Source organism: Bufo bufo, chromosome 3 (assembly GCF_905171765.1).
Source record: "Bufo bufo chromosome 3, aBufBuf1.1, whole genome shotgun sequence".
Classification (NCBI taxonomy): Eukaryota; Metazoa; Chordata; class Amphibia; order Anura; family Bufonidae; genus Bufo; species Bufo bufo.
In genome coordinates this window covers 123,588,997-123,611,743 of record NC_053391.1, presented here as the reverse complement: position 1 = coordinate 123,611,743, position 22,747 = coordinate 123,588,997, and the positions used below count along the sequence as shown (strand labels likewise).

Sequence of the window (22,747 nt, the reverse complement as noted above, 5' to 3'; positions counted from 1 at the left end):
CAAATCTTCGGATCGGTACCAGCCTGACCTTGTTTAAAAGCTGGCATTCCAACCTTTCAAACTATACCAGAACCACAGCATTATATCCACTATATCAGAAGATATAGCCATTAGAAATAGTCAGGAGTGTGAGCTGTTTTTACTTTCACTTTCACCTGGGCACTAGGGAGCTGTTTTTTTCCCCAGCAGAATAAGGCTGCATTCACACGCCCGTGGTGTGTTGCGGACCCGCAACACTCCAGCCCGGCACCCCCATTGAAATGACTATTCTTGTCCGCAAGCTGCGGACAAGAATAGGACATGCTCTATCTTTTTGCGGAGCTGCGGACCCAAAATCGGGGCCGCGCTCCGCAATTGCGGCTGCAGACAGCACACTGTGTGCTGTCCGCATCCATTCCGTCCCCATAGAGAATGAATGGGTCCGCACCCATTCCGCAAAATTGTGGAACGAATGCGGACACATTTTGCGGACGTGTGAATGGAGCCTAAAAGTGCTTTTCCTGGACATGGAATACAGACACATGGTGCACACAAGTATGCTTGGAAAGCGTTTGCAATTTTCTATGGGACAGTGTTAGTTATGTTGGTGAAAATGAGGTGACCGACTGTTTAAAGAGGTATTCCCACCTAAGCATTTGTGACATATCGCTAGGATAGGCCACAGATGTCAGATAGGTGCAAGGGACCTGCTCCCATATTGAGAACCGGGGCCCCCCCAAAGTGAAGGAAGAGCAGCTACGCATGCATCACCATAGGAATTCTGAAAATAGCCAAGGGCTGGCTCACTTATTTACAGCAGTCCCATAGCGGGGAATGTAGCAGTGGCTGCTCCGAAAATAGCCAAGCACATTTGGCTATTTTTACAAGTCTCATTGCGGTGAATAGAGAGCATGCCACGCATGTGTGGTGTGCGCTCATTTGCTTCAGGAACCTAGCCCTCAAAATAGAAGCAGGCCCCAGAGGTGGGGACCTGCACCTATCAGACATTTGTGGCATATCCTAGCAATACGCCACAAATTCTTAGACAAGAAAACTCTTAACTTCTTTGAGAATAAAGGATCTGTGGTATGTTGAAATCCACCAAACGGCTGCCCCCCACTCGGAACACCAACACACATTACCTAGCCGGCCAGTCCTGCCGACATCTACCAAATGCGTATGGCCACCTTAAGAAGGAATGCATAAATCTTTGTTTAACAGGCAACCTTGAAGGAAGGCACAAACTGAAGTTATTGCCAGAAGACTCAGCAAATCGACTACTCAAAAGGAGTCCATGTGAACTAAACACAATATAGAACAATTTAATATTCCTGACTTAACTGTGCACTTAATTGGCCTCCAAGGCTAGAGAGATCATAGAAGTTACCAGACCTTTAAGGGGAAAACACACGGTTTACAACCGACCATTGCAGACAATAATTGGCCTTGGCAGTCGCATGCCATACTACTGGCATCAGCGCTCCGTAATGGGAGCCATAATACCAGTAGTACAGCAAAATTCGGGGGGACCACTGGAGCCTCTGTGCTGGCTGATCAGGGGGCTGGTGAGGGGAGTATGGTTTCTTTTTGCAAAGGTCGGACAACCCCCTTTTGCAAAGGTCGGCACAATCACGGTAAGACAAACCCTAGCAACCAGTTAACCAACTGGTGCCTAAGATTTTTGTGTTCATGTCCATAAAGATCTATGAAAGTTTTTACTGCCAAGTCAAAAAGTAAAAAATAAATAAAAAAGTCTATGGTATTCTGTCCATTCTCCTTGCACAAGAAGTGAGACAGATGTAGGGACTCAATTTAATGAAAGTAGGCATTTACACATAGACTAGTCATAATAAAATAAATTCCTTATGCTCATGGTAAATGTGCATTCTAAAGAAAATCTCTGAATTCCATCTAAACGCCTCTTTAAAAGGGCACAGATAAAAGCATGGGGAGCATTCAGGGAGGACTTCTAAAATACACTGAGCTTTTATGGCAAAGCAACATGAAGGCAGAAATACCACAGTGATTCAGTTATCCTTTCAACCACCCCTCTCGTTAAATTGTCTTTATTTTAGTAGTTTCTACATATCAACATAAAATACATCATTTCCATAATTAACAGTTAGTGTACTCTTACTGGTTCCCCGTAGGAAGAAAAGAGAAAAAAAAAAAACCTCTAAAAGAAGGGTTTGCAGGGAACGTGCCCCAGAGGCCAAATTATGACGGGACTTTCGTTAGATCTTAGGAAAAGACAAAAAAAGAAAATGTCCTTATTGGCAACAAAAGAATCCAAGGGTTGAGGCACATGATGGGATTATATTGTCACAGAAATGCACTGGTTTAAGAACACCTCGCCTTAGGTCGCTCGCTCACGCCAGGCGTTCTGCTGTGGCCTGGTACTTGGTAAGTAAAGAACATTCACAAGGAAAGGAAAATGAGAGTGTTGGTCCAGGCTGTCAGGAAATCGACTGAAGCCCACAGCTCGGACCTTGTAAAATAATACTGGGAACGGCTGAAGGAAAAATGAGCTACATAGGCTTATTGGCCTGAATGGACACAATGACGGGACCAAAATGGTGAGACAGCGTTTACCCAAGTGTCAGTACTATAAGCTGGTGAGGTCCAACCTGGAAAGTGAGTAAGGAAGATACATTAAAGGCCCTATAAAAAGTCTCTTGTTCTATAAAAAAAACAAAAAAAACAATCCTCGCTAGAAGCAATCGTGCAGTTCACTGCATCTGCAGGTTATTAGATATTGCCATGGGTTGGTGGTTATATTCTGCCTACTTTCAAGACACAATCCAAGCTCGTACCCTGACTGCCAAATCTCATAGGAACTGAATGATTGCAATCGAGGGGGATTCTGGGTATTACTACTTTCTCTGGCTAAATATCTCGAGACCTGTGGAAGGCAGTCTAAATGGCAGATGGAGAAAGAGGGAAACAGAGCCTGATTGTTCGCACTTTACAAGCGGCTCCAGGTCACACTCAGCTGAAGTCTTCATCAGGGTTCTGTTGATCCAGCAGACGCACGTGTGTAAAAGGAAAATGACCATATTTTCCGTTGCATTCTCCTTCCCATTGACCACTGACATTAATCTTTGTTACCTTTACTAGGTCACCAACCTGTAGGGGAGAAAAATAAAATAAAATTAGTCCTTTGAAAATGAGCAAAAAACAAAAAAAAAAAAAGTCCTTGTCCCAGGACCACGATTATCACTTATTGACAGGATAGGTGATAAATTTATGACCACTGGGGATCCGAAGAATGGGATCAAATCACTTTTTTTTTACACAAAAGCACACAGAGCTATGGGGACTGGGTATTGCGGATGTGCTAGCGGCCATATAGCAACCCATGTCCTCAGCTCTATACCCATAATCCCGATGACAGGTTCCCTTTAAAGGGCATCTGTCAGCAGATTTGTACCTATGGAACTATGAAGAACCTCTAACTTGCAATAGTAAAATACATGCAAGTCATAGTAATGACTGACGTCACGGGTTCTGCTGGGGCACGCTCCGTCCATTTCAAGAGCATGTTCTATCAACTCTGTGATGCCAAAGATGTGGTGCCAGTTCTGCACCAGACAATAGTGGTAAATCTCCTCTAAATAACAGACAAGTGGTTTCATAAAGAAGTACAAGTTTAAAAGGGTAACTAAACTTTTATATAAGCTGCTATTAAACTCTTCTAAATAACCCCAAAATAGTTTTTGTAACAATTTTTAAAGTATGTTGTTTTGCAACTAAAAAAAAAAAAAAAAAGTACCCAAAGTTCATGACAGTACTGCTTCTTAGGCTACATGCACACGACCGTATGCGTTTTGCAGTCCGAAAATTGGGGATCCACAAAAAAAATAAAAACCGGTTGACATCCATATGATTTTTTGGGCGGATCCATTGTGACAATGCCTAAAACGGATATATAGGACTAGGGATCGACCGATTATCGGTTTGGCCGATATTATCGGCCGATATTGAGGATTTTGAACGTTATCGGCATCTATTTTGCCGATATTTCGATAACGTATTGGGAACACAGAACGCGCTGCTCTCAGCGCTCTCTGTGTTCCCTCCGCAGCACAGGGGAGAAGGAAGCAGTGTCTCCTCCCCCTGTGCTGCTGCTGCCGCCAGTGAGGGGAGAGAACATAAGAGGAGGGGAGGGGCTGTGGCCACCGCTCCACCAATGAAGATAAGCCTTTCATTTATTCATATACAGGAGGCGGGAGCTGGCTGCAGAATCACATAGCCGGCTCCCGACCTCTATGAACTGTAGCTGTGATCTGCGGTAGTTAACTCCTCAGGTGCCGCGGATCGCAGGTACCGCTCATAGAGGTCGGGAGCCGGCTATGTGATTCTGCAGCCAGCTCCCGCCTCCTGTATATGAATGATTGAGAGACTTATCTTCATTGGTGGCGCAGTGCGCCCCCCCCCCCCCCCCCCCCAAGTATTAATCATTGGTGGCGCAGTGCGCCCCCCCCCAAGCCCCCCAGTATTAATCATTGGTGGCGCAGTGCGCCCCCCATCCCAATAGTAAAAACATTGGTGGCGCAGTGCGCCCCCCCCCACCCACCCAGTATTACTCATTGGTGGCAGTGGCCACAGGATCCCCTCTCCCCTGCTCCTCCGATCGAAGCCCCAGCAGTGTAAGCCTGGGGCTCCGATCGGTTACCATGGCAGCCAGGACGCTATTGAAGCCCTGGCTGCCATGATAAGCTCCATGCTGCTGTGTGCACTATGCACAGAGCAGCAGGGACAGTGTGAGCTCCTATTCACCCTGATAGAGATCTATCAGGGGGAATAGGACAAGGGTTCTAGTCCCTAAGGGGGCTAAAAGTTAGTAAAAAAAAACAAAAACACAAAAATATTAAGTATAAATGAAAAAGATTTAAAAAAACAAAAATAAATACACATTAACAATAAACAAAAAAAATACACATTAACAATAAACATTAAATTTCAGCAGATTTGTGTAGGAATTTTTTTTTTCTCAAAAATGAAAATTCCCAGAATATCGGTATAAATTATCGGCTATCGGCCTGAAAGTTCACAAATTATCGGTATCGGCCCTAAAAAATCAATATCGGTCGATCCCTATATAGGACATATTCAATTTTTTTTGCGGGGCTACAGAACTGACGCAGACAGCTGTCCGCATTTTTTTGCGGACCCATTGAAATGAATGGGTCTGCATCCTATCCACAAAAAAAACAAAAACGGAACAGACACGGAAACAAAACGTTCGTGTGCATGTAGCCTTAAAATCATAATTTCCGTACAGCGATGGCTTGTCAGCGCTGTACGGACTTTTGCTGCTGTAGAGAATTCTGCATAGCAGGGAGCACAGATCGCTGTCCTGCCTGCGCTCCCCCCAAGCCAATTCTGGCACAGCACATTGGTATGAGAGCCTTGAGCTGAGATGAGTGTGGGCACAGGCAGGATCCCGCTCCAATCAGCTAAGAGCGGACAGAACCCATCAGTACAGGGCATCTGTCAGCAGTTTTGTACCTATGACACTGGCTGACCCGTTACATGTGAACTTGGCAGCTGAAGGCATCTGTGTTGTGCCCGGATTACTGAGAAAAATGATGTTTTATTATATGCAAATGAGCCTCTAGGAGCAACAGGGGCGTTACCGTTACACCTAGAGGCTCAGCTCTCTCTGTAACTGCCGAATCTTCTGCGCTTTGACAGAGCCAGGCAGTGAAAACATCATAATGTCTGGTCCTGTCAATCAAGAGGGAGCAGCAGTTGCAGAAAGTGCAGAGCCTCTAGGTGTAATGACAACGCCCCTGTTGCTCCTAGAGGCTCATTTGCATATATGAATTTTTCTCAGCAATGCGGGCACATATGAACATGGGACCAACATAGATGCCTTCAGCTGCCAAGTGCACATGTAACAGGTCAGCCGGTGTCATAGGTACAAATCTGCTTTAAAGGGAACCTGTCACCGGGATTTTGGGTATAGAGCTGAGGACATGGGTTGCTATATGGCCGCTAGCACATCCGCAATACCCAGTCCCCATAGCTCTGTGTGCTTTTATTGTGTAAAAAAAAAGTGATTTGATACACATGCAAATTAACCTGAGATGAGTCTATCCCTGACTCCTCTCAAGTTAATTTGCATATGTATCAAATTGGTTTTTAATAAAAGCACACCGAGCTATGGGGACTGGGTATTGCGGATGTGCTAGCGGCCATCTAGCAACCCATGTCCTCAGCTCTAAAGGCAAAATCCCGGTGGCAGGTTCCCTTTAAGGCGTGAACTGTGTATTGAGTGGGAGAATTACAATTATTAATATATTATATACTACATATTCCAAAGCCACCGGATAAACTGCTAACATGTGTAAGACTGAGAACTTATTCTCCAAAAACTGCCCTTCAATTTAAACAAATACTGCAATTCATCGATCTGGAATCCAATAAAGAGGAAACTATTAGAAGTACCAGAACTTTCTGCGCTGTAAATCCACCGTACTACTTTACTTGCTATAAAGGCGCGTTTACACAGTGCTTTTTTCAGTAAGCAGTTTCCAAGGTCGCAATGTTATTATCAGCAGAGGACAAGGTAACGGTAAATTATACATGCCAGATAGTATTTTCTGATAATTATACTGAAATGACTCAGCTCAGTAACAAAATACAAAAAAAAAATCAAAAAAACCCCCCCTCACCAAAAACATAAATGGGCCCCTTGTGTTTCAGTGATGTGTAAAGACTACATGCACTGTGTATAGTGGGGCTCAGACTCCTTAGGCTACTTTCACATTAGCGTTTTTTGCGGATCAGTCATGTATCTGGAAAAAACGCTTCCGTTACAATAATACAACCGCATGCATCCGTCATGAACGGATCCGGTTGTATTATATCTTATATAGCAATGACTGATCCGTTTTGAACACCATTGAAAGTCAAGGGAGGACGGATCCGTTTTCTATTGTGCCAGATTGTGTCAGAAAACTGATCCGTCCCCATTGAATTTGGCTCTGCTTAGTCATGTGGACACCAAAACACTGCAGGCAGCGTTTTGGTGTCCGCCTCCAGAGCGGAATGGTGACTGATCGGAGGCAAACTGATCCCTTAGCATTCAGAATGCATTAGGGCAAAACTGATCCGTCATGGGCTCTCAAAAGCGGTCCGAAACGGATCTCACAAACAGAAAGCCAAAACGCTAGTGTGAAAGTAGCCTTAGGGGCCATTCACACGTCCGCAATTATGTTTCGCATTTTGCGGAACGGAATTGTGGACCCATTCATTTCTATGGGGCCACACTATGTGCTGTCCGGATCCACATTTCTGTTCCCGAAAAAAATAGAACATGTCCTATCTTGTCCGCAATTGCAGGCAAGATTAGGCATTTTCTATTATAGTGCTGGCGATGTGCGGTCCACAAAATGCGGAACGCACATTGCTGGTGTCTGTTTTGCGGATCCGCAAAACACATACGGATGTGTGAATGAACCCTTACTTGGTGTCTGGTCATTCTGATTTCAGTGATTTATGTCTGCAGACAGAAGGATAATGATAAATACTGTAGACATGGGGTGGGTGCCCTTCATGGACGAGACATCGAGGTCAGGCTCTCCTGTGGGAGGCCACCACCCCCAAATTCATCTGCAATTTCACACCTGAAAAAAAAAAAAAAAGTGTAAAAAATGAAAATATAAAAACCTACTCTAAAAATAAAAAATTGATCAAAAACTGCAGATGTCACATATAGTTTACATGTCTAGGAGTGGGGAAAAAAATTCCTTAATTGATAAATACAAACAAAAAACGCATCAAAACCACAAATAGCGATTTTACATGAAATCAAAAGATAAGGCATATTACATCCATTACCTTGTACAACATATGTGCCACCCTATATATAACATTAAACACATCATATATCGTTCAATCTTTAGATAGAATTTATGTATAATCGACACGTTGTTTCTATAAGAAGTACAATGGAAAACAACAACTACCGATCCATCCCAGATTTTCCAAGTAACCCCCATAAAAGGATTCCCACCTGATGGAACCATTATTTAAAGACCTCCAGCCCAGATTGCATTCATGTACCACTGAAGGAGCGTGTAAGCTCTGAAACGCATTTGGGGATTATATGAATGCAATCTAAAGAAACTGCTGTTTGTAATATATATGCCGAAAGTATCAAGGATAAAAAATCATCACCCACACATGAGAGAATATCGCTGGCTGCAGAAATAAACGGGCGAACATCCAGCTGGGGTGAGATTCCTACAGCCCCGCGCATCAACACATGGGACGCCAACTTCAGGAAACAATTACCACACCGCGGACTGAAGGGAGAGAAACGGCCGGCGAAAGCAGCAACTGCTCCCAGCGCTAACACCAATACGGTAATCTAGCTACTTAGTAGCAAACATCAATATACAGTATTGAAATAATTACGGAGCTCAGCAACAATACTGCACTGTATAAATGGACTCAAGTGAACAAATAAGTAAAAACTAAAAAAAGACACAATCACCTATCGCTAGCAATCTTTATATCAGCACTAAAAAATAATGATTCTTTAAGACTCATCAACTTATTTATATAATTTATCACTTTTTTACTTTATTTTTTTTATATATTCTGGCACAAGCTTCATTGCACAATCACCGAAGACATTTCTTTCAAGCTCATTTATTATAAAAATACCGAACTAATTGACAATACACAAACACTGATCGATTTTTTTAATTGTGAATTTTATCTGACTTTTTTAGTTTTAGTCAAATCTACATTTTGCTATACTATAAATAAATTGTATATTAATGATTAATATTCATATTTTCAACCACATTATTAGAGGCTCGCCAAATATTAAGGTAGTCACCACAAAACCAGTTCTCCCAACTACACCTCCCCACCACCAGCACAATACTTGCACTAAGCCATATCAATATTCCAGATACAGCCTTGGATGTTCGAGTGCCCATTAATCCAATCAATTACTGCACTGCGGTATTAGGCGCGGGTTTAGAGGCTTTACCGTACAGTGTCTGTTGAAGTACCACCCTGCAGTATGATAAGTACATCCATATGTAGGTCTGGAAACCGATGGATTGCTGTAAGCTCACAAACTGAACTATAAGAAACTCATTTAAAGATTATATCCACCTTTGTTTTTTTTTTTTATCTAAATGCATTAAAAAAAAAAAAAAAGTAATGTAGAAATATCCTACATTCAGAACTTGGCCAAAGCATGGTCACATCCAAATAGCTGTCAAAAGAACTACGGTAGTTAGCTGCTGGCCGTTATTTCATGTGCATTCCCATCTTTATACGAAAATATTAAAATGAGATCTCAGTAGTTAATAACTTTTAATAGCAAACTGAAAACATGACAAAACTGAGCATTTAAGACCCATCATTAGGTATGGTACCATGCCTGATGAAGAGACCCGAGTATAGGGCTGCAGCTATCGATTATTTTAGTAATCATGTATTCTACTGATTAATCCAATGATTAATCGAGTACTCTAATAAGAAAAAACAAATTAAAAGAACATTTTCTATATAAAAAAAAAAAAAAAACTCAGCCCCCCTGCCATTAGTCTCCTCCCTTCTAGTGCCCTCAGCTCCCCCTCAGTGCCATCAGTTGCTCCCCCACTCCAATGCAATTAGTTCCTCCAGCAGTGCCACCAGCTGCCCCTCCAATGCCACCAGCTGCCCCCACTCCCCCTCCTAGCCATCAGTGCCCAGTCACAGCGCCAGTGAACTAAAATACTTACCTTTCCTGTAGGGGTGATGCCGACACTCCAGAGATCTTCCATCCCCTTCTTCACGCGGTGCACTGGGACCTGACGTCACACAGCATCGGGTCATAGTGCATACGGTACTTAGGTGCACTACGTCCTGACGATGTGTGTATGTCAGGATCAAGCGCAGCACTGAGGGCAGGCGGGTGACCACAGAGCGCGAGTAATAGCAAGCTCTTCACTCACACTCGGTGGTCACATGGCACAAACGAATCATGGATGAAAATAATTTGCATCAATAATTTTTTGCGTTTCGAGTTAATCAATTAAGTCGAGTAATTGTTTCAGCCCTACCCGAGTAGTCTCGAAAGCTTGCAGTTTTGTCATCTTCTTTTCAGTTAGCCATTAAAAAAAGTATAAACTGAGGAATCTCATTTTTTTTATATTTCTTAGCTAACATGGCAGATGGCACAAAAGTATTTTTCATCTCTATTTGGCGGGTAAGACCTCATTCCCATGTCTGTGATGACATCCGTCAATGGTCCATCCGTGAAGAGGTCTATGAAAAATCTATGTATACTCCGTGTGTCATCCATATTCCACCGCCAGTGCTAGGCTTAAAACTCATTTCTAGAGCATGTCCCATCAACCACGGAGCAAACAGGGATGCTGCCAATGTGTCCGTGGTTTTCACAGCCCCATAGACTTTAATGTGTGAGGAATGCAAAATTATGGACAGAAAATAGTGTATGCTTCCATGGTGTCACCACAGACCTACAGTCCGTGGAAAACCATTGATGTGTGACTATACACATTAAAGTCAATGGGTACGGAAGGCGGTCCGTGAAGAACATGGACAGAACACGTCCGATTCACTAATATGTGAAAGAGGCCTTGTCAAGAAGAACAGGATACATGGCAATGACTGCACACACTTTTTTTGCCATACGGACACCCCGGTCTGCATAGGAGCTGTAGACACAAAGCTATGGGATAAATAAACTGCTTATTTTTTTTATTTTAGGTACAATAAGAAAAATACAAGTGGGCCTTTCTTTCCATCAATGCACAGTGAAGTGTCCATTAATTCAGAGCTAGACAAGTCCTTGAAGCCAGACATACAATATTATCTGGAGGTGGTTTTCTACTAAAGATCCAACTACTGGGCTACTAAGAAAAAAACCTGTCAGCTCAGGTCTACTGTAACTTGTCTAAGGGCCACATTGATCTGCCTGGGAATAGAATACTGATGACCAATCCTGAGGATATCACAGCCCCTGATCGGTGGGGGTCTGACTCCCGACACCCCTGCTGACCAGCTTTTCAAAGAGGCCATGGCGCTCTTCCTAGGTCAGTGACATCACGTTCATCGGTCACATGGCCTATGTGCAGCTCAGCCTTATTCAAGGGGCAGGACTGCAATACCAAGCACAGCCACTATACAATGTACGGCACTGTGATTAGAGGGGGCCGCCACACTCACCGGAGGGCTGATCAGTGGCAATCTCCGACCCTAATGAATTCACTATTGATGACCTGTTGAGGAAAGGTCATCAATATTCTACTGCCGGAAAACCCCTTTAACATTTACAGCTTTTCCGACCACATGACACAGCTTTACTGTTTTACATTTAGACAGGAATGTGCCAAACAAGAAAAGATGAATCAGAAGATTAGTAAGTAAACACTCATGTAAAGCTCCAGCTGCTTCCTAACTGTAAAGGGAAGGGGGGTCCAAACTAATCCTGTTCACATGGACACTGCTAATCCCACCGGAACAGAGCAGAGAAACCAATGTATGTAAGCAGATTTTAATAAAATTAAATCCGCAATCAGTGAACTTCGTTGGGACATAATGTAGTGAGATGACAGAGGCAGGTCTTTAGCACAATTAACCAGCACTGTACCCACCGGGCACACAGGGGTTATGGTAATATACCATCAAGAGAAGAGCTCTAAACACCATGTCAGACAGGCAACAAGCCTTAAAGGGGCTGTCTGGGTTCTAGATACTGATGAGCTATCCTCAGCAGCCCGGACCGGCAAGAGTGCCGTTTGGGCTGTGGTACCCGCCACATGTAAGCAGTTACGGAGGGAGCGGAATCCATTCGTCTCCAAACGGCACCACGCAAATGAGACTGCAGGGTGCCAATGTCAGTGCAGACAGGCTGGGGCCTAGTGTAGGCCCCAGGCATGTCTCCAAAAAGCCCTCATATAGCTAAATATACGGAAAATAAAAAAGTAATGGGTGCGGCCATACAGAGCAGCCATGATCCAGTCGAGCTGTGGCCATGAACTGTGCGGCCAATAAGCCCACATCTTCCTTTCATTTAAATAATAAAGACCTCACTGTCTAGCTAGTCATCATTGTTAATGGCCATGCGGTGTTGAAGGTGCCGCGCGGCCATGTACTAACGAAGATCGAGTATACAGTGCAGTCTTCATTAATTAATGAAAGGAAGCTGCAGGTTTATTGGACGCGAGGTTCATGACTGCAGGGCGTCCGCAACCCGACTGGATGATGGTCGCTCAGTGTGGCCGGACCCTTAAAGCTCTTGGAAGCTGACCATGATAAAAAGAAAAGAAAAAAAAAGAAAATAAATCGCTTAGTCAGAAAAAGGCTGGTCATTAACCCCTTAAAGACCGGGCCTATTTTAATTTTTACATTTTTTATTTTCCCTCATGTTCCAAAAGCCATAAAACTTTTTTAATCTCCTGTTCACATAGCTATACGAGGGCTTCTTTTTGGCGGGACAAGATGCATTTTTTAATGCCACCATTTAATTTACCTCGTCTTGTATTAGAAAACGGGGAAAAGAAATTCTGTGTGGCAAAATTGAAAAAACAACAACAAAAACACAAAGAATTCCACTAAGATTTCTGGGGTTTCGACATCACAGCGTTCACTATGCACTAAAAATGACCTGACGTTCTTATTCTGCAGCAATACCAAACTTCAGTTTTTTTTTTTTTGTTTTACCATTTAAAAAATAAAAAATCTTTGAAAAATCTACATTTTCTTTGCATCGCTAAACTTTCTTATATTCCGTTCTACAGAGCTTTATAAGGGCTTGTTTTTTGCGTAATGAATAGTTTTTATTAATACCATTTTTGTAGTATATATGTTTTGATTATAGTTATAAAATTTTTTGGGAGGACAAAATTTAAAAAAATTAAATGGCAAATTGCGTTTTTCATATTTTTTTTCCTGTTACGGCGTTCACCGCACAAGAATTTTTTTTTTTAATCTTAATAGTTCCGACATTTTTGGATGCAGTGATACCCAATATGTTTATTTTTTTATTGTTTATGTATTTTTACATGTAAAATTGGGAAGGGGGGGTGATTCAAGCTTTTAATATATAGTTTTTTTTTTAAATAACCATTAGCCTCCATAGGGGGTCCTCGTACATGGGATATTTTGATGTCCTCTCCTATTCACCCTAAGGGCTCATGCACACAACCGTATGTATTTTGCGGTCTGCAAAAAACACGGACGACATCCGTGTGCATTCCGTATTTTGCGGAACTGAACAGTTGGCTCCTAATAGAACTGTACTATCCTTCTCCGTAATGTGGACAATAAAAGGACATGTTCTTTTTTTTGCGGAACAGAAATACGGAAACTGAATGCACACGGAGTACCTTCCATTTCCCCCCCCCGGACCCATTGAAATGAATGTTTCCGCATACGGTTCGCTAAAAAACACGAAACGGACACGGAAACAAAATACGTCCGTGTGCATAAGCCCTAATAGAGATTTATTAGGGTGAATAGGATTTTTACTCCCTCCATTCTGAGCTATGCCTTGTGCATAGCTCAGCATGGAGAATGCAATGGCAGGCTTGGATCGCTTCAGAAGCTGCCATGGCAACAGATCGGAGCCCCGCAATTTCACTGCGCGGGCTCCGATTGGAAGGCAGAGGGAACCGCATCGCCGCTCCCTGTTAGTGCGTCCTGGTGCAGGCTGTATGAAACAGCCGGCATACGGCACGTATGGTGCAAGGTCACTGCAGAGGCCTGCTCCATACACCTGCGGGCACATAATGCTGTATATATAACGCGTTATGGGTTAAGGGGCTAAAGCCGATTCATATATAAACCCCTATGCCGTCCAACTCCATGCAACCAAACATCATTACAGACCCTGAAGGACTATTCTGGGCCACCAGATGCAGGAAACCCTGTTGGTTGTGGGTGGATTTTTAGCATACATCAGCCATGGGGTGTACATCCAGTCCTAGTCTGAGCTAGTGTGGAATCGCACATCCCAGCAGGAGCAGTTTTCTGGGCATTACACACTGCAGGTAGGTCTGAACAATCTGCCAATGCCCACTTACTGATGCCGGCAGGTTACAAACATTTCTACTCCCAGAACGACAAGCCAGTAGTATGGAGCTGGATGTCACCACTGTTCTGCCGCTAGCTCTATGGATCCACTGCAGTATCAGCCGTCTCATGTGGGAGCGTCACAGAGTCCTGGTCACGACAACGTAACATCCAACCTCCATGGTCATTTACGGGGGTTCAATAAAAGGGGTTGTTCTCAACACAAACCTTTTTCCATACTTGACCTGCATTGCAGATTTTTGAATCTCTACAAATCCAAAACGGCATCATGTCAAAATCCACAGCATGCAACCATACCCATAAAGGGGTTCTCAACATGAGCTCCAACCAGTCCTAGAATGTGACTGTGATGGGCTGCCTCCACTTCTACAATTGCTGGGGATGGGGCCTCTATCCTGCCAGCACTGCAGTCACTTTACGGGGATAAGATGTCCAGTTAGACTGCTCAGCCTGCCAGCATATCATGTACAATCGCTCCAAAACTACCTCATGTAGAGCAGAAACTGGCTACAATAGTCACAATACAAACCTCTGTCAGGCTGCTCAGCCAAATTTCGTCATCACCATCTACTGTGGACAGAGTTCTTGCTCTACAATAGGTAGTTCTTGAGCGATCCCATACGATAAGCTGGCAGGCCGAGAAGCCAGACGGCACATCTCATCACCGTAAAATGACAACAGCCAGAGCACAGTATAGCGAGGCCTCGAGCAGCTATCCAAGTCCTACTCACACTCTAGAAGGTGATGGAGGCCATGTTGATAAAACTCCAAGAAATTCCCACAAGAGTATATTTAGGTGTTGTGGTTGAAGTGCAGTTTGACTGTGATCTGCAGCATTTTTGTGACGTGTAACTGGTTTTTACAAGTGAAACCTGTTTATTTTGCACGTATTCCACCTGCAAAAACCACAAAGCCTTGCAAATTGTGGTAAAACAGCATTCCCTTTTCAAATGCATTTTTTATACAGTCTTCTCCTGCATAACGTAAACCAGACGGATCTGTTATGCAGGCCATAGACTTCTATTAGGACAGAATGAATAACGGAAGCCCCTAAAGGCTCATCTCTAGTTACCATCCAAACCTCAATGTCTGAATATACCTTTAAATCAAATCGCAGCAGGAGGACTATAGTTAGGTTGCCTCCTGAATCATCAGACTAGCTCTCAATGTCTACAATACTCTGCCCATCTCCACATGTGGAAAGAATGGATCTCATGAGCTCCTGCTCAATCTTCTTAGGGCTCATGCACACGAATGTACGCAATACACGGGCCCCGGCCATTTGTGCACTGCATCACGGATGCGGCCCCCGTCACTTGAATGGGTCCGCAATCCGGAAGGAAGCTCGGAAGAAGTACAGAATGCTTCCATGGGGTTTCGCTCTGTACCTCCGCACCACAAAATATAGAACACCGCACGGTGTTGCCCATGCATTGGAGGCCGCAAATTGCGGTCCACCAATGCACATAACAGACCGGGTAGTGGCCGTGTACATTAGTCTGCTGATCACCAGTATAAAAAAAGAGTGATAAACCTAGATGTGCCCAGCAGAAATTATTCAGAAATGAACATGAGTCAACATGGAATCTAGTCTGAGCTGCTGCTCCCCGCTCATACTCGTTAACATTTGGGACTTCCTTATTTGCTTCTTAACACGCAAGACACAAAGGACTCTGCCATAGTCTCTCATAGGATCCTTTGCTACTTTCCAGAAAATCTAGTCAATAGTCGCACATAGAATTACATAGCGGCAAAGCATAAACCGAGCAGCCCCAATCCACAGCTGCATCCGAGCAGCCCCAATCCACTATGGCTGGCATCCAACTGAAAAGGACATATGAGAGAATAGTATTATGCCGTCAGCTATTCTCATTGACTTGGGAGCCCCGTCGCTGCCGACAGGAGGCTCACACTGCTTCTCCTAAATGTCCTTTGCCGCCAGGTGGCAGGCAGAGTATACCCCCCTCCCACCAAACTCAGGCTCTAGGGCTGGGATGGCCAACCTGCGGCTCTCCAGCTGTTGTAAAACTACAACTCCCAGCATGCCCAGACTGTCTACAACCATCAGCCTATAGCAGGGCATGGTGGGAATTGTAGTTTTACAACAGCTGGAGAGCCTCAGGTTGGCCATCCCTGGCATTGTGCTTGTGTCAATCAGGTGACCTTACAGATTTATACAGTGCAAATAATTACACAATATTAAGAACTGACTAATAACGAGTGGAGCCTCGGTGGTTCTTACACGTAATACTGAATGGACAGATTATAATTTAGCCTAAAGACAGGAAAATTAATTGGGAGATCATTTTCCTTCACAGCTGTACCCATTATATACCTCCAAAGCCAAGGCTGTCTTGTCGTAGGCATTGGGCACTCGCTTCTGGATAACCCTGGCAAAAATGGGCCCATTCTGGAGGTTAGGCAGCGGAGTGTTGACACTGGGCTGGGCATAGGGCCCTGGCTCCGGCCCGCCCAGCTGCTGTGGATGCGAATTTTCCTGGTTACCTCCAATCATAGCAGACCCGGCAGTTGAGGGCGGCCTGTACTTTTCCACATAAGGGACAGGTATCATGCCCCGCCTTCCGTCGCTGTCCTCAGCATTCCACCACTGCTCCTCAGGTTTATCCCGAATTCTTAGGATGTCTCCCTTCTTAAATGGAAGATCTTCATCATCATTACCATTAAAGTCAAAGAGGGCCCGCACATACTCTGCCTCTTCTTGTCTGTGGATCACTCCGGATTGCTTAGACTTGGAAACGGGCTCTATTAAAGTGGTAGTGTCCAGATAATGGATTTTGTAAAATTCCAATAGCGCGGGTAACGATTCAAACTCCTGATCGCCTATCCTGAACCGGGACTGACTCACCCCTGGGAAGAAAGCAGAAATAATGAACATATTTCTATACAGCACCTTATGTATCAAAAAACATGCACGCTTTACCAGAAGGCTCCTGGAGCGGCCTGCCTCCTACGGCCAGACCTCTGCCCAACCTCGTGTACCCCAAGCTGCATTACATGATGGCTGAATCTTCAAGCTTAGCCACATTATAAACCATCTGTGACTGAAAATCCCCTTTCCAAAAGGTTTTTGTCTCACAGAACCTCAACCAGCGGCTGATTTTGCTGTAAGAAGCCATGTTTAGGCAGATGGGCAGGTTAATGTGGCATTACATAGCGGACATTCAGATGAGTGGCCATCCCTGTAATTCAATGACAGCTTGAGTCCACCAGAACGTGAGCCGCTCGGCTTCTGTCCCAGCACATGGAGGGGGCCCATGTCTATCAAGTTCATATGGTCCGATAGGCACAACTTTAGGGCCCATGCACACCACTGCAAATCCTGGATCAGATAATATGGATGCAGCCCATGTTGCATCAGTATTTTTTGCGAACCTATTGATTTCAATGGGTCCTTGGTCAAAACTTTGCGGATAAGAGTACTTTCACACTAGCGTTTTTCTTTTCCGGCGCTGAGGCCCGTCCTAGGGGCTCAAATCCGGAAAAGAACTGATCAGTTTAAGGGCTCTTTCACACTTGCGTTCTTTTCTTCCGGCATAGAGTTCCGTCGTCGGGGCTCTATGCCGGAAGAATCCTGATCAGTTTTATCCTAATGCATTCTGAATGGAGAGAAATCCGTTCAGGATGCATCAGGATGTCTTCAGTTCCGGAACGGAACGTTTTTTGGCCGGAGAAAATACCGCAGCATGCTGCGCTTTTTGCTCCGGCCAAAAATCCTGAACACTTGCCGCAAGGCCGGATCCGGAATTAATGCCCATTGAAAGACATTAATCCGGATCCGGCCTTAAGCTAAACGTCGTTTCGGCGCATTGCCGGATTCGACGTTTAGCTTTTTCTGAATAGTTACCATGGCTGCCAAGACGCTAAAGTCCTGGCAGCCATGGTAAAGTGTAGTGGGGAGCGGGGGAGCAGTATACTTACCGTCCGTGCGGCTCCCCAGAGTGACGTCAGGGCGCCCCAAGCGCATGGATCATGTGATCGCATGGATCACGTCATCCATGCGCATGGGGCGCTCTGACGTCACTCTGGAGCGCCCGGGGAGCCGCACGGACGGTAAGTACACTGCTCCCCCGCTCCCCACTACACTTTACCATGGCTGCCAGGACTTTAATAGCGTCCTGGGTGCCATAGTAACACTGAATGCATTTTGAAGACGGATCCGTCTTCAAATGCTTTCAGTTCACTTGCGTTTTTCCGGATCCGGCGTGTAATTCCGGCAAATGGAGTACACGCCGGATCCGGACAATGCAAGTGTGAAACCAGCCTTATCCTAATGCATTCTGAATGGAGAGCAATCCGTTCAGGATGCATCAGGATGTCTTCAGTTCAGTCTTTTTGACTGATCAGGCTTTTCAGAAAACCGTAGCATGTTGTATTTTTACCTTCGGCCAAAAATCCGGAACACTTTGAACGCCGGATCCGGCCTTTTTCCCATTGACTTGCATTAACGCCGGATTCGGCGCCGTGTGTTCAGTCAAACCGGATCCGGCTTTTGCATGTTAAACCCGAAAAATGTGAGAAAAAAAGTTAAAGTCCATAAATGGCGGATCCGTTTTTTTCCAATGCATTTTTTCATTGTGATCAAAATCCTGATCAGGATTCAAATGTAATCCTTTTTTACACGTTTTTCCGGATGCGGCGGGCAGTTCCGGTGACTGAAGTGAACGCCGAATTCAAACAACGCTAGTGTGAAAGTATAGTACATATTCTGTCTTTCTGCTAAACGGGCATACAAATGCAGAGAGCACACGGATTATCCCTGTGCTTTCTGCGTATGTATATCTGTTCCACAGAAAGACGGACTATGGGGTCATTTATCAAACTGGTGTAAAGTAGAACTGGCTTAGGTGCCCATAGCAGCCAATAAGATTCCACCTTTCATTTCTCACAGCTCCTTTGGAAAATGAAAGGAGGAATCTGATTGGTTGCTATGGGCAACTAAGCCAGTTCTACTTTACACCAGTTAGATAAATCTCCCCCTATATCTGCAAAATGTGGACCACGAACCCATTGAAAACAAGGGGTCCACAAATAAAATGCAGGTCGCACACGGACCACATCCTTATTTTACAGAGCGCATCGATGGATAAGGTTGTGTGCATGGGGTCTAAGGCAAATAAACTAACACAGAAGCTGAAACATCTGAAATACCATAGACTTTCAACAGGCCCACCTTTTTTTGGGTGCGATTGGGCCAATCAAAGGGAGTATTCTCGCAGAAGAATCGTCCAAGGATTTCATGACAAAAATCGCCTCACACCGTTTTCAATGGGAGGCTGCACTGCTGTTCACGTGGCCGGGACAAGAAAGGCCCCATGGGAGGCAGTTTCCCTTAGGACCATGAAAACCTGATGAGTGTGAACTGAGCGTAACAGGGTAAGGACTAGCGCCATGCTTAGGCTGGGTTCACACCAACGTTCTGCTCAGTTTTAGGACCCCCAACAAGAAACGTAACACAAGTAGGGGATCTGGCATGTACCCGAAACAAACCGCACCCAATGACTATCTGAAACACCAAGAAGACCTGACTGATCTGGACAGGGGTATACAAGATATATATCCCATTACACTGACAGAATTACAATGAAGGGCGAGTAACTGCAGTAAACACACACCTGACACATAATACATTACAAAAACCAATGATGAAGAAAAGCGTCAGTAACCAATCAGATCACTTTTCATTCTCAAAATTCCCACTGTTTGAATACAAGGCAGTGGTGACGTGCAGGTAAATGGTACGTCACTGCTGCAGCCAATCACTGGCCTCAGGGGTGCACTGGAGAGGCCAGGGATGGCTGCAGCAGTCACTTGGGATGTCACTGGCTCAGCCAGGAGAACCAGAGCAATGGCGCAGGATCTATCAGGTAAGGGCACTTTCACACTAGCGGTTTTGTTTTCCGGTGTTGAGTTCCGTCCTAGGAGCTCAATACCGGAAAAAACTGATCAGTTTTATCCTAATGCAATCTGAATGGAGAGCAATCCGTTCAGGATGCGTCAGTTCAGTCCCTCTTACGTCTTTTGGCTGGAGAAAATACCGCAGCATGATGCAGCCCTCTCTCCGGCCAAAAATACTGATCACATGCCAGAATGCTGGATCCGGCATTAAGTGTTCCGGCAAATCGAATCCAGATTTCCGGTCTGCGCCTACCTTTAAAAATGCAAAAAATGTAATACCGGATCCGTTTTTCCGGATGATACCAGAGAGACTGATCCGGTATTGCAATGCATTTATCAAATTTTTATTACATGGGGCTGCCACAACCCTAACAATCAGCTGTTAGCTGCACAAATTTGAAGGCAATGAACCTCTCACGAGATCTTGGCCCTCATTTTGCCTATAGCAACCAATCAGTGCTCACCTTTCATTTTATCAGAACATCGTAAGAAGTGAAAGCTGAGCTCTGACTGGTTGCTATGGGCAACTAAGACGGATTTCCTTATAGTTTTAATAAATGAGGCTTAATAGCTGATAAACCTGCAAATTCCCGCGGCCACTGAATGGCATCATGGTAGCACCGTGGAGACCCAGCCTAAGGCCTCATGCACTTGACCAGGTTCCTTATCCACGCGTGTTCTGCATTCTCTGGCGGATAGCACACAGACCCGCTCAGTTCTTTGGGGCCATGCACACATCTGTATCTTTTGTGGATCCATCTGGCCATTTCACAAATGATAGAACATGCCCAATTCTGGCCCGTGATGCAAACCAGAATAGTCGAGTGGAAGCCATCCGTATTCTGTCCATGTGTTCTTTGCAGACCGAAATACGGACACGAATGTGTGCACGAAGCCGCAGTACAGCTGAAAGGCGCTACTGACAATCAACATTTAAAGGGGTATTCCCATCACAACGGGGGCATATCACTAGAGCATGCCTCCACTGTCTGATAGGTGCAGGTCCCACCTCTGGGACCCATGCCGAGAACGGAGCAGGAAAAGGTGGTGGAGGGTGCAGCAGCCCTCCATTAATTTCTATGGAGCCGCCGAAAAGAGCCGAGCGTTGTCTCAGCTATTTGTGTTGGCCCCATTGACATGAATGGGAGCGGTGGCTACACAAGTGCAGGTAGCTCTCATTCACTTGTATGGGGAGAGCGCTTGGCGGTGGCCGGACCCTGGGAAACCCGGGTTCCTCCAGGCACCACTCACCAATCTACGGCCGGGTTCACAAGACGTAACAAAACCTCGTGTTAAATGCAGTTTTCTGCACAGAAAAGCCAGCGGACTCCACAGCTGTCCAGTCATATGTGAACCCAGCCTAACAACCGCGGTGGGCATCACTGCGCGGGGGTCTTGGTTGCATTGCAGTCCTGCGGGAAACTTATGTGCCGCCCCACTTTAGCTGCATGGCACATACCTACCCCATGGCCGCTGTGCGGGGACCCACCAAGACCAACAGACTTAGGCCCCATGTACCTGACCATAGTCTCCGTCCGCATCCGATCCATGTATTTTTGCAGATCAGATGCGGACCCTTTCATTTCAATGGGGCCACAAAAGAGGTTTCCTGTCCGAATCCGGAAAAATATAAATAAATCAAACATGTCCTATTCTCCACTTTGAGGACAAGAACAGGCAGCTCTAACAGAGGGCAGGACGTCCCGATGTGCAAAATGCATGCGGCGGTTATCCGCGATTTGCGGATCTACAATTTGCGGATCGCAAAAACAGCTACGTGTGCACGAGCCATTAACTGGAACAATGAAGTTTCCTACTAATTGACAGCAAGCAGGGATCTTGAAAATGGTGACACACTGATGCAGAAAGTACTTCTGTCATAAATAATCTTTCTGAAACGGTAATGCCCTATTACACCCGCGGTGAGCTGCCCCCAGACCCTTCTGATCCTACCGAAAACGGACATGTATGTAACATGTAAGCCTGGCCCCCACATACTGGGGCACTGCAGAGGAGTCCTGAGCAGGGTGAGCCCCTCTACCCCCCCAGAGCACGTGCAGCCTGCGACCTCCAGCACCGGCTCCCAGGGGCCCCCACACTCACCGGACTGCCGGTTGTTGCTGACGCTGTTGATGATGTAGTGGGAGACCTTGGAGTTCTCGCTGACGGAGAGCACGTAGTCCCCGGGGATGGTGGCGGAGTCCCGCACCAGGAACACTCCGTGCCGCTGCCCCTGCAGCAGATTCACCGCCTCCTGTCGGTTCTGCCTGCCCCAGTACCAGCTCGCTCGGTCTTCAGAGTCGAAGTTGCCGGCCATGGCCTCTGCTCGCTCCCCGGTGCGCTTTCCCCGCCTTTTAGGCGCCTACCGACGCCGCCAGCGACAGACACGGCAAACGAGCACCTCAGCCCGATCCCGACCTCACCAAACCCGAAATGGCGGCACAGGAAAGGTCTGACCTCACCTACCGGAAGTGCGTCATCTGTCCGCGACCGGCCCGTAGTCACCGCGCGCCGCCATTTCGCTAAGGTCAGACTGCTGTGGCCAGAGGATGATGTTACCCCCTCCTCCTGTAGAGGGCGCTTTATGAGACTGCGAAGAACCGCTGCGGTTCCCCCGCCAAATGTAAATACACCCCAATGACTAAAATAAAGGGTAATGATGACAACCAGTCCGTCAACACGTACAACAAAATAGGTTGTCAGAAGATTTTAGATGAGAACCTAAGCATTTTAGAAAAGCTTTGTGTGACTTGGCTGTACAATATAGAAACACTAAAAG

At 45.4% G+C, this 22,747-nt stretch overlaps 1 protein-coding gene across 2 annotated transcripts; it reads right to left on the bottom strand.

Moving 5' to 3' along the window:
* Positions 1-902: 902 nt before the first annotated feature.
* Positions 903-22,403, bottom strand: CRK (CRK proto-oncogene, adaptor protein). Of its 2 annotated transcripts, none has more exons than XM_040423532.1 (3): positions 22,072-22,403; positions 16,388-16,920; positions 903-3,105 (listed from the first exon to the last, which is right to left on the bottom strand). In XM_040423532.1, the coding sequence occupies exons 1-3, from the start codon at positions 22,283-22,285 to the stop codon at positions 2,968-2,970; spliced, it is 885 nt and encodes a 294-aa protein (XP_040279466.1). In that variant the 5' UTR covers positions 22,286-22,403; the 3' UTR covers positions 903-2,967. The 2 variants fall into 2 exon arrangements, with proteins under 2 accessions (XP_040279466.1, XP_040279467.1); XM_040423533.1 differs by having other exon boundaries at positions 2,972-3,105; positions 16,558-16,920.
* Positions 22,404-22,747: the final 344 nt, after the last annotated feature.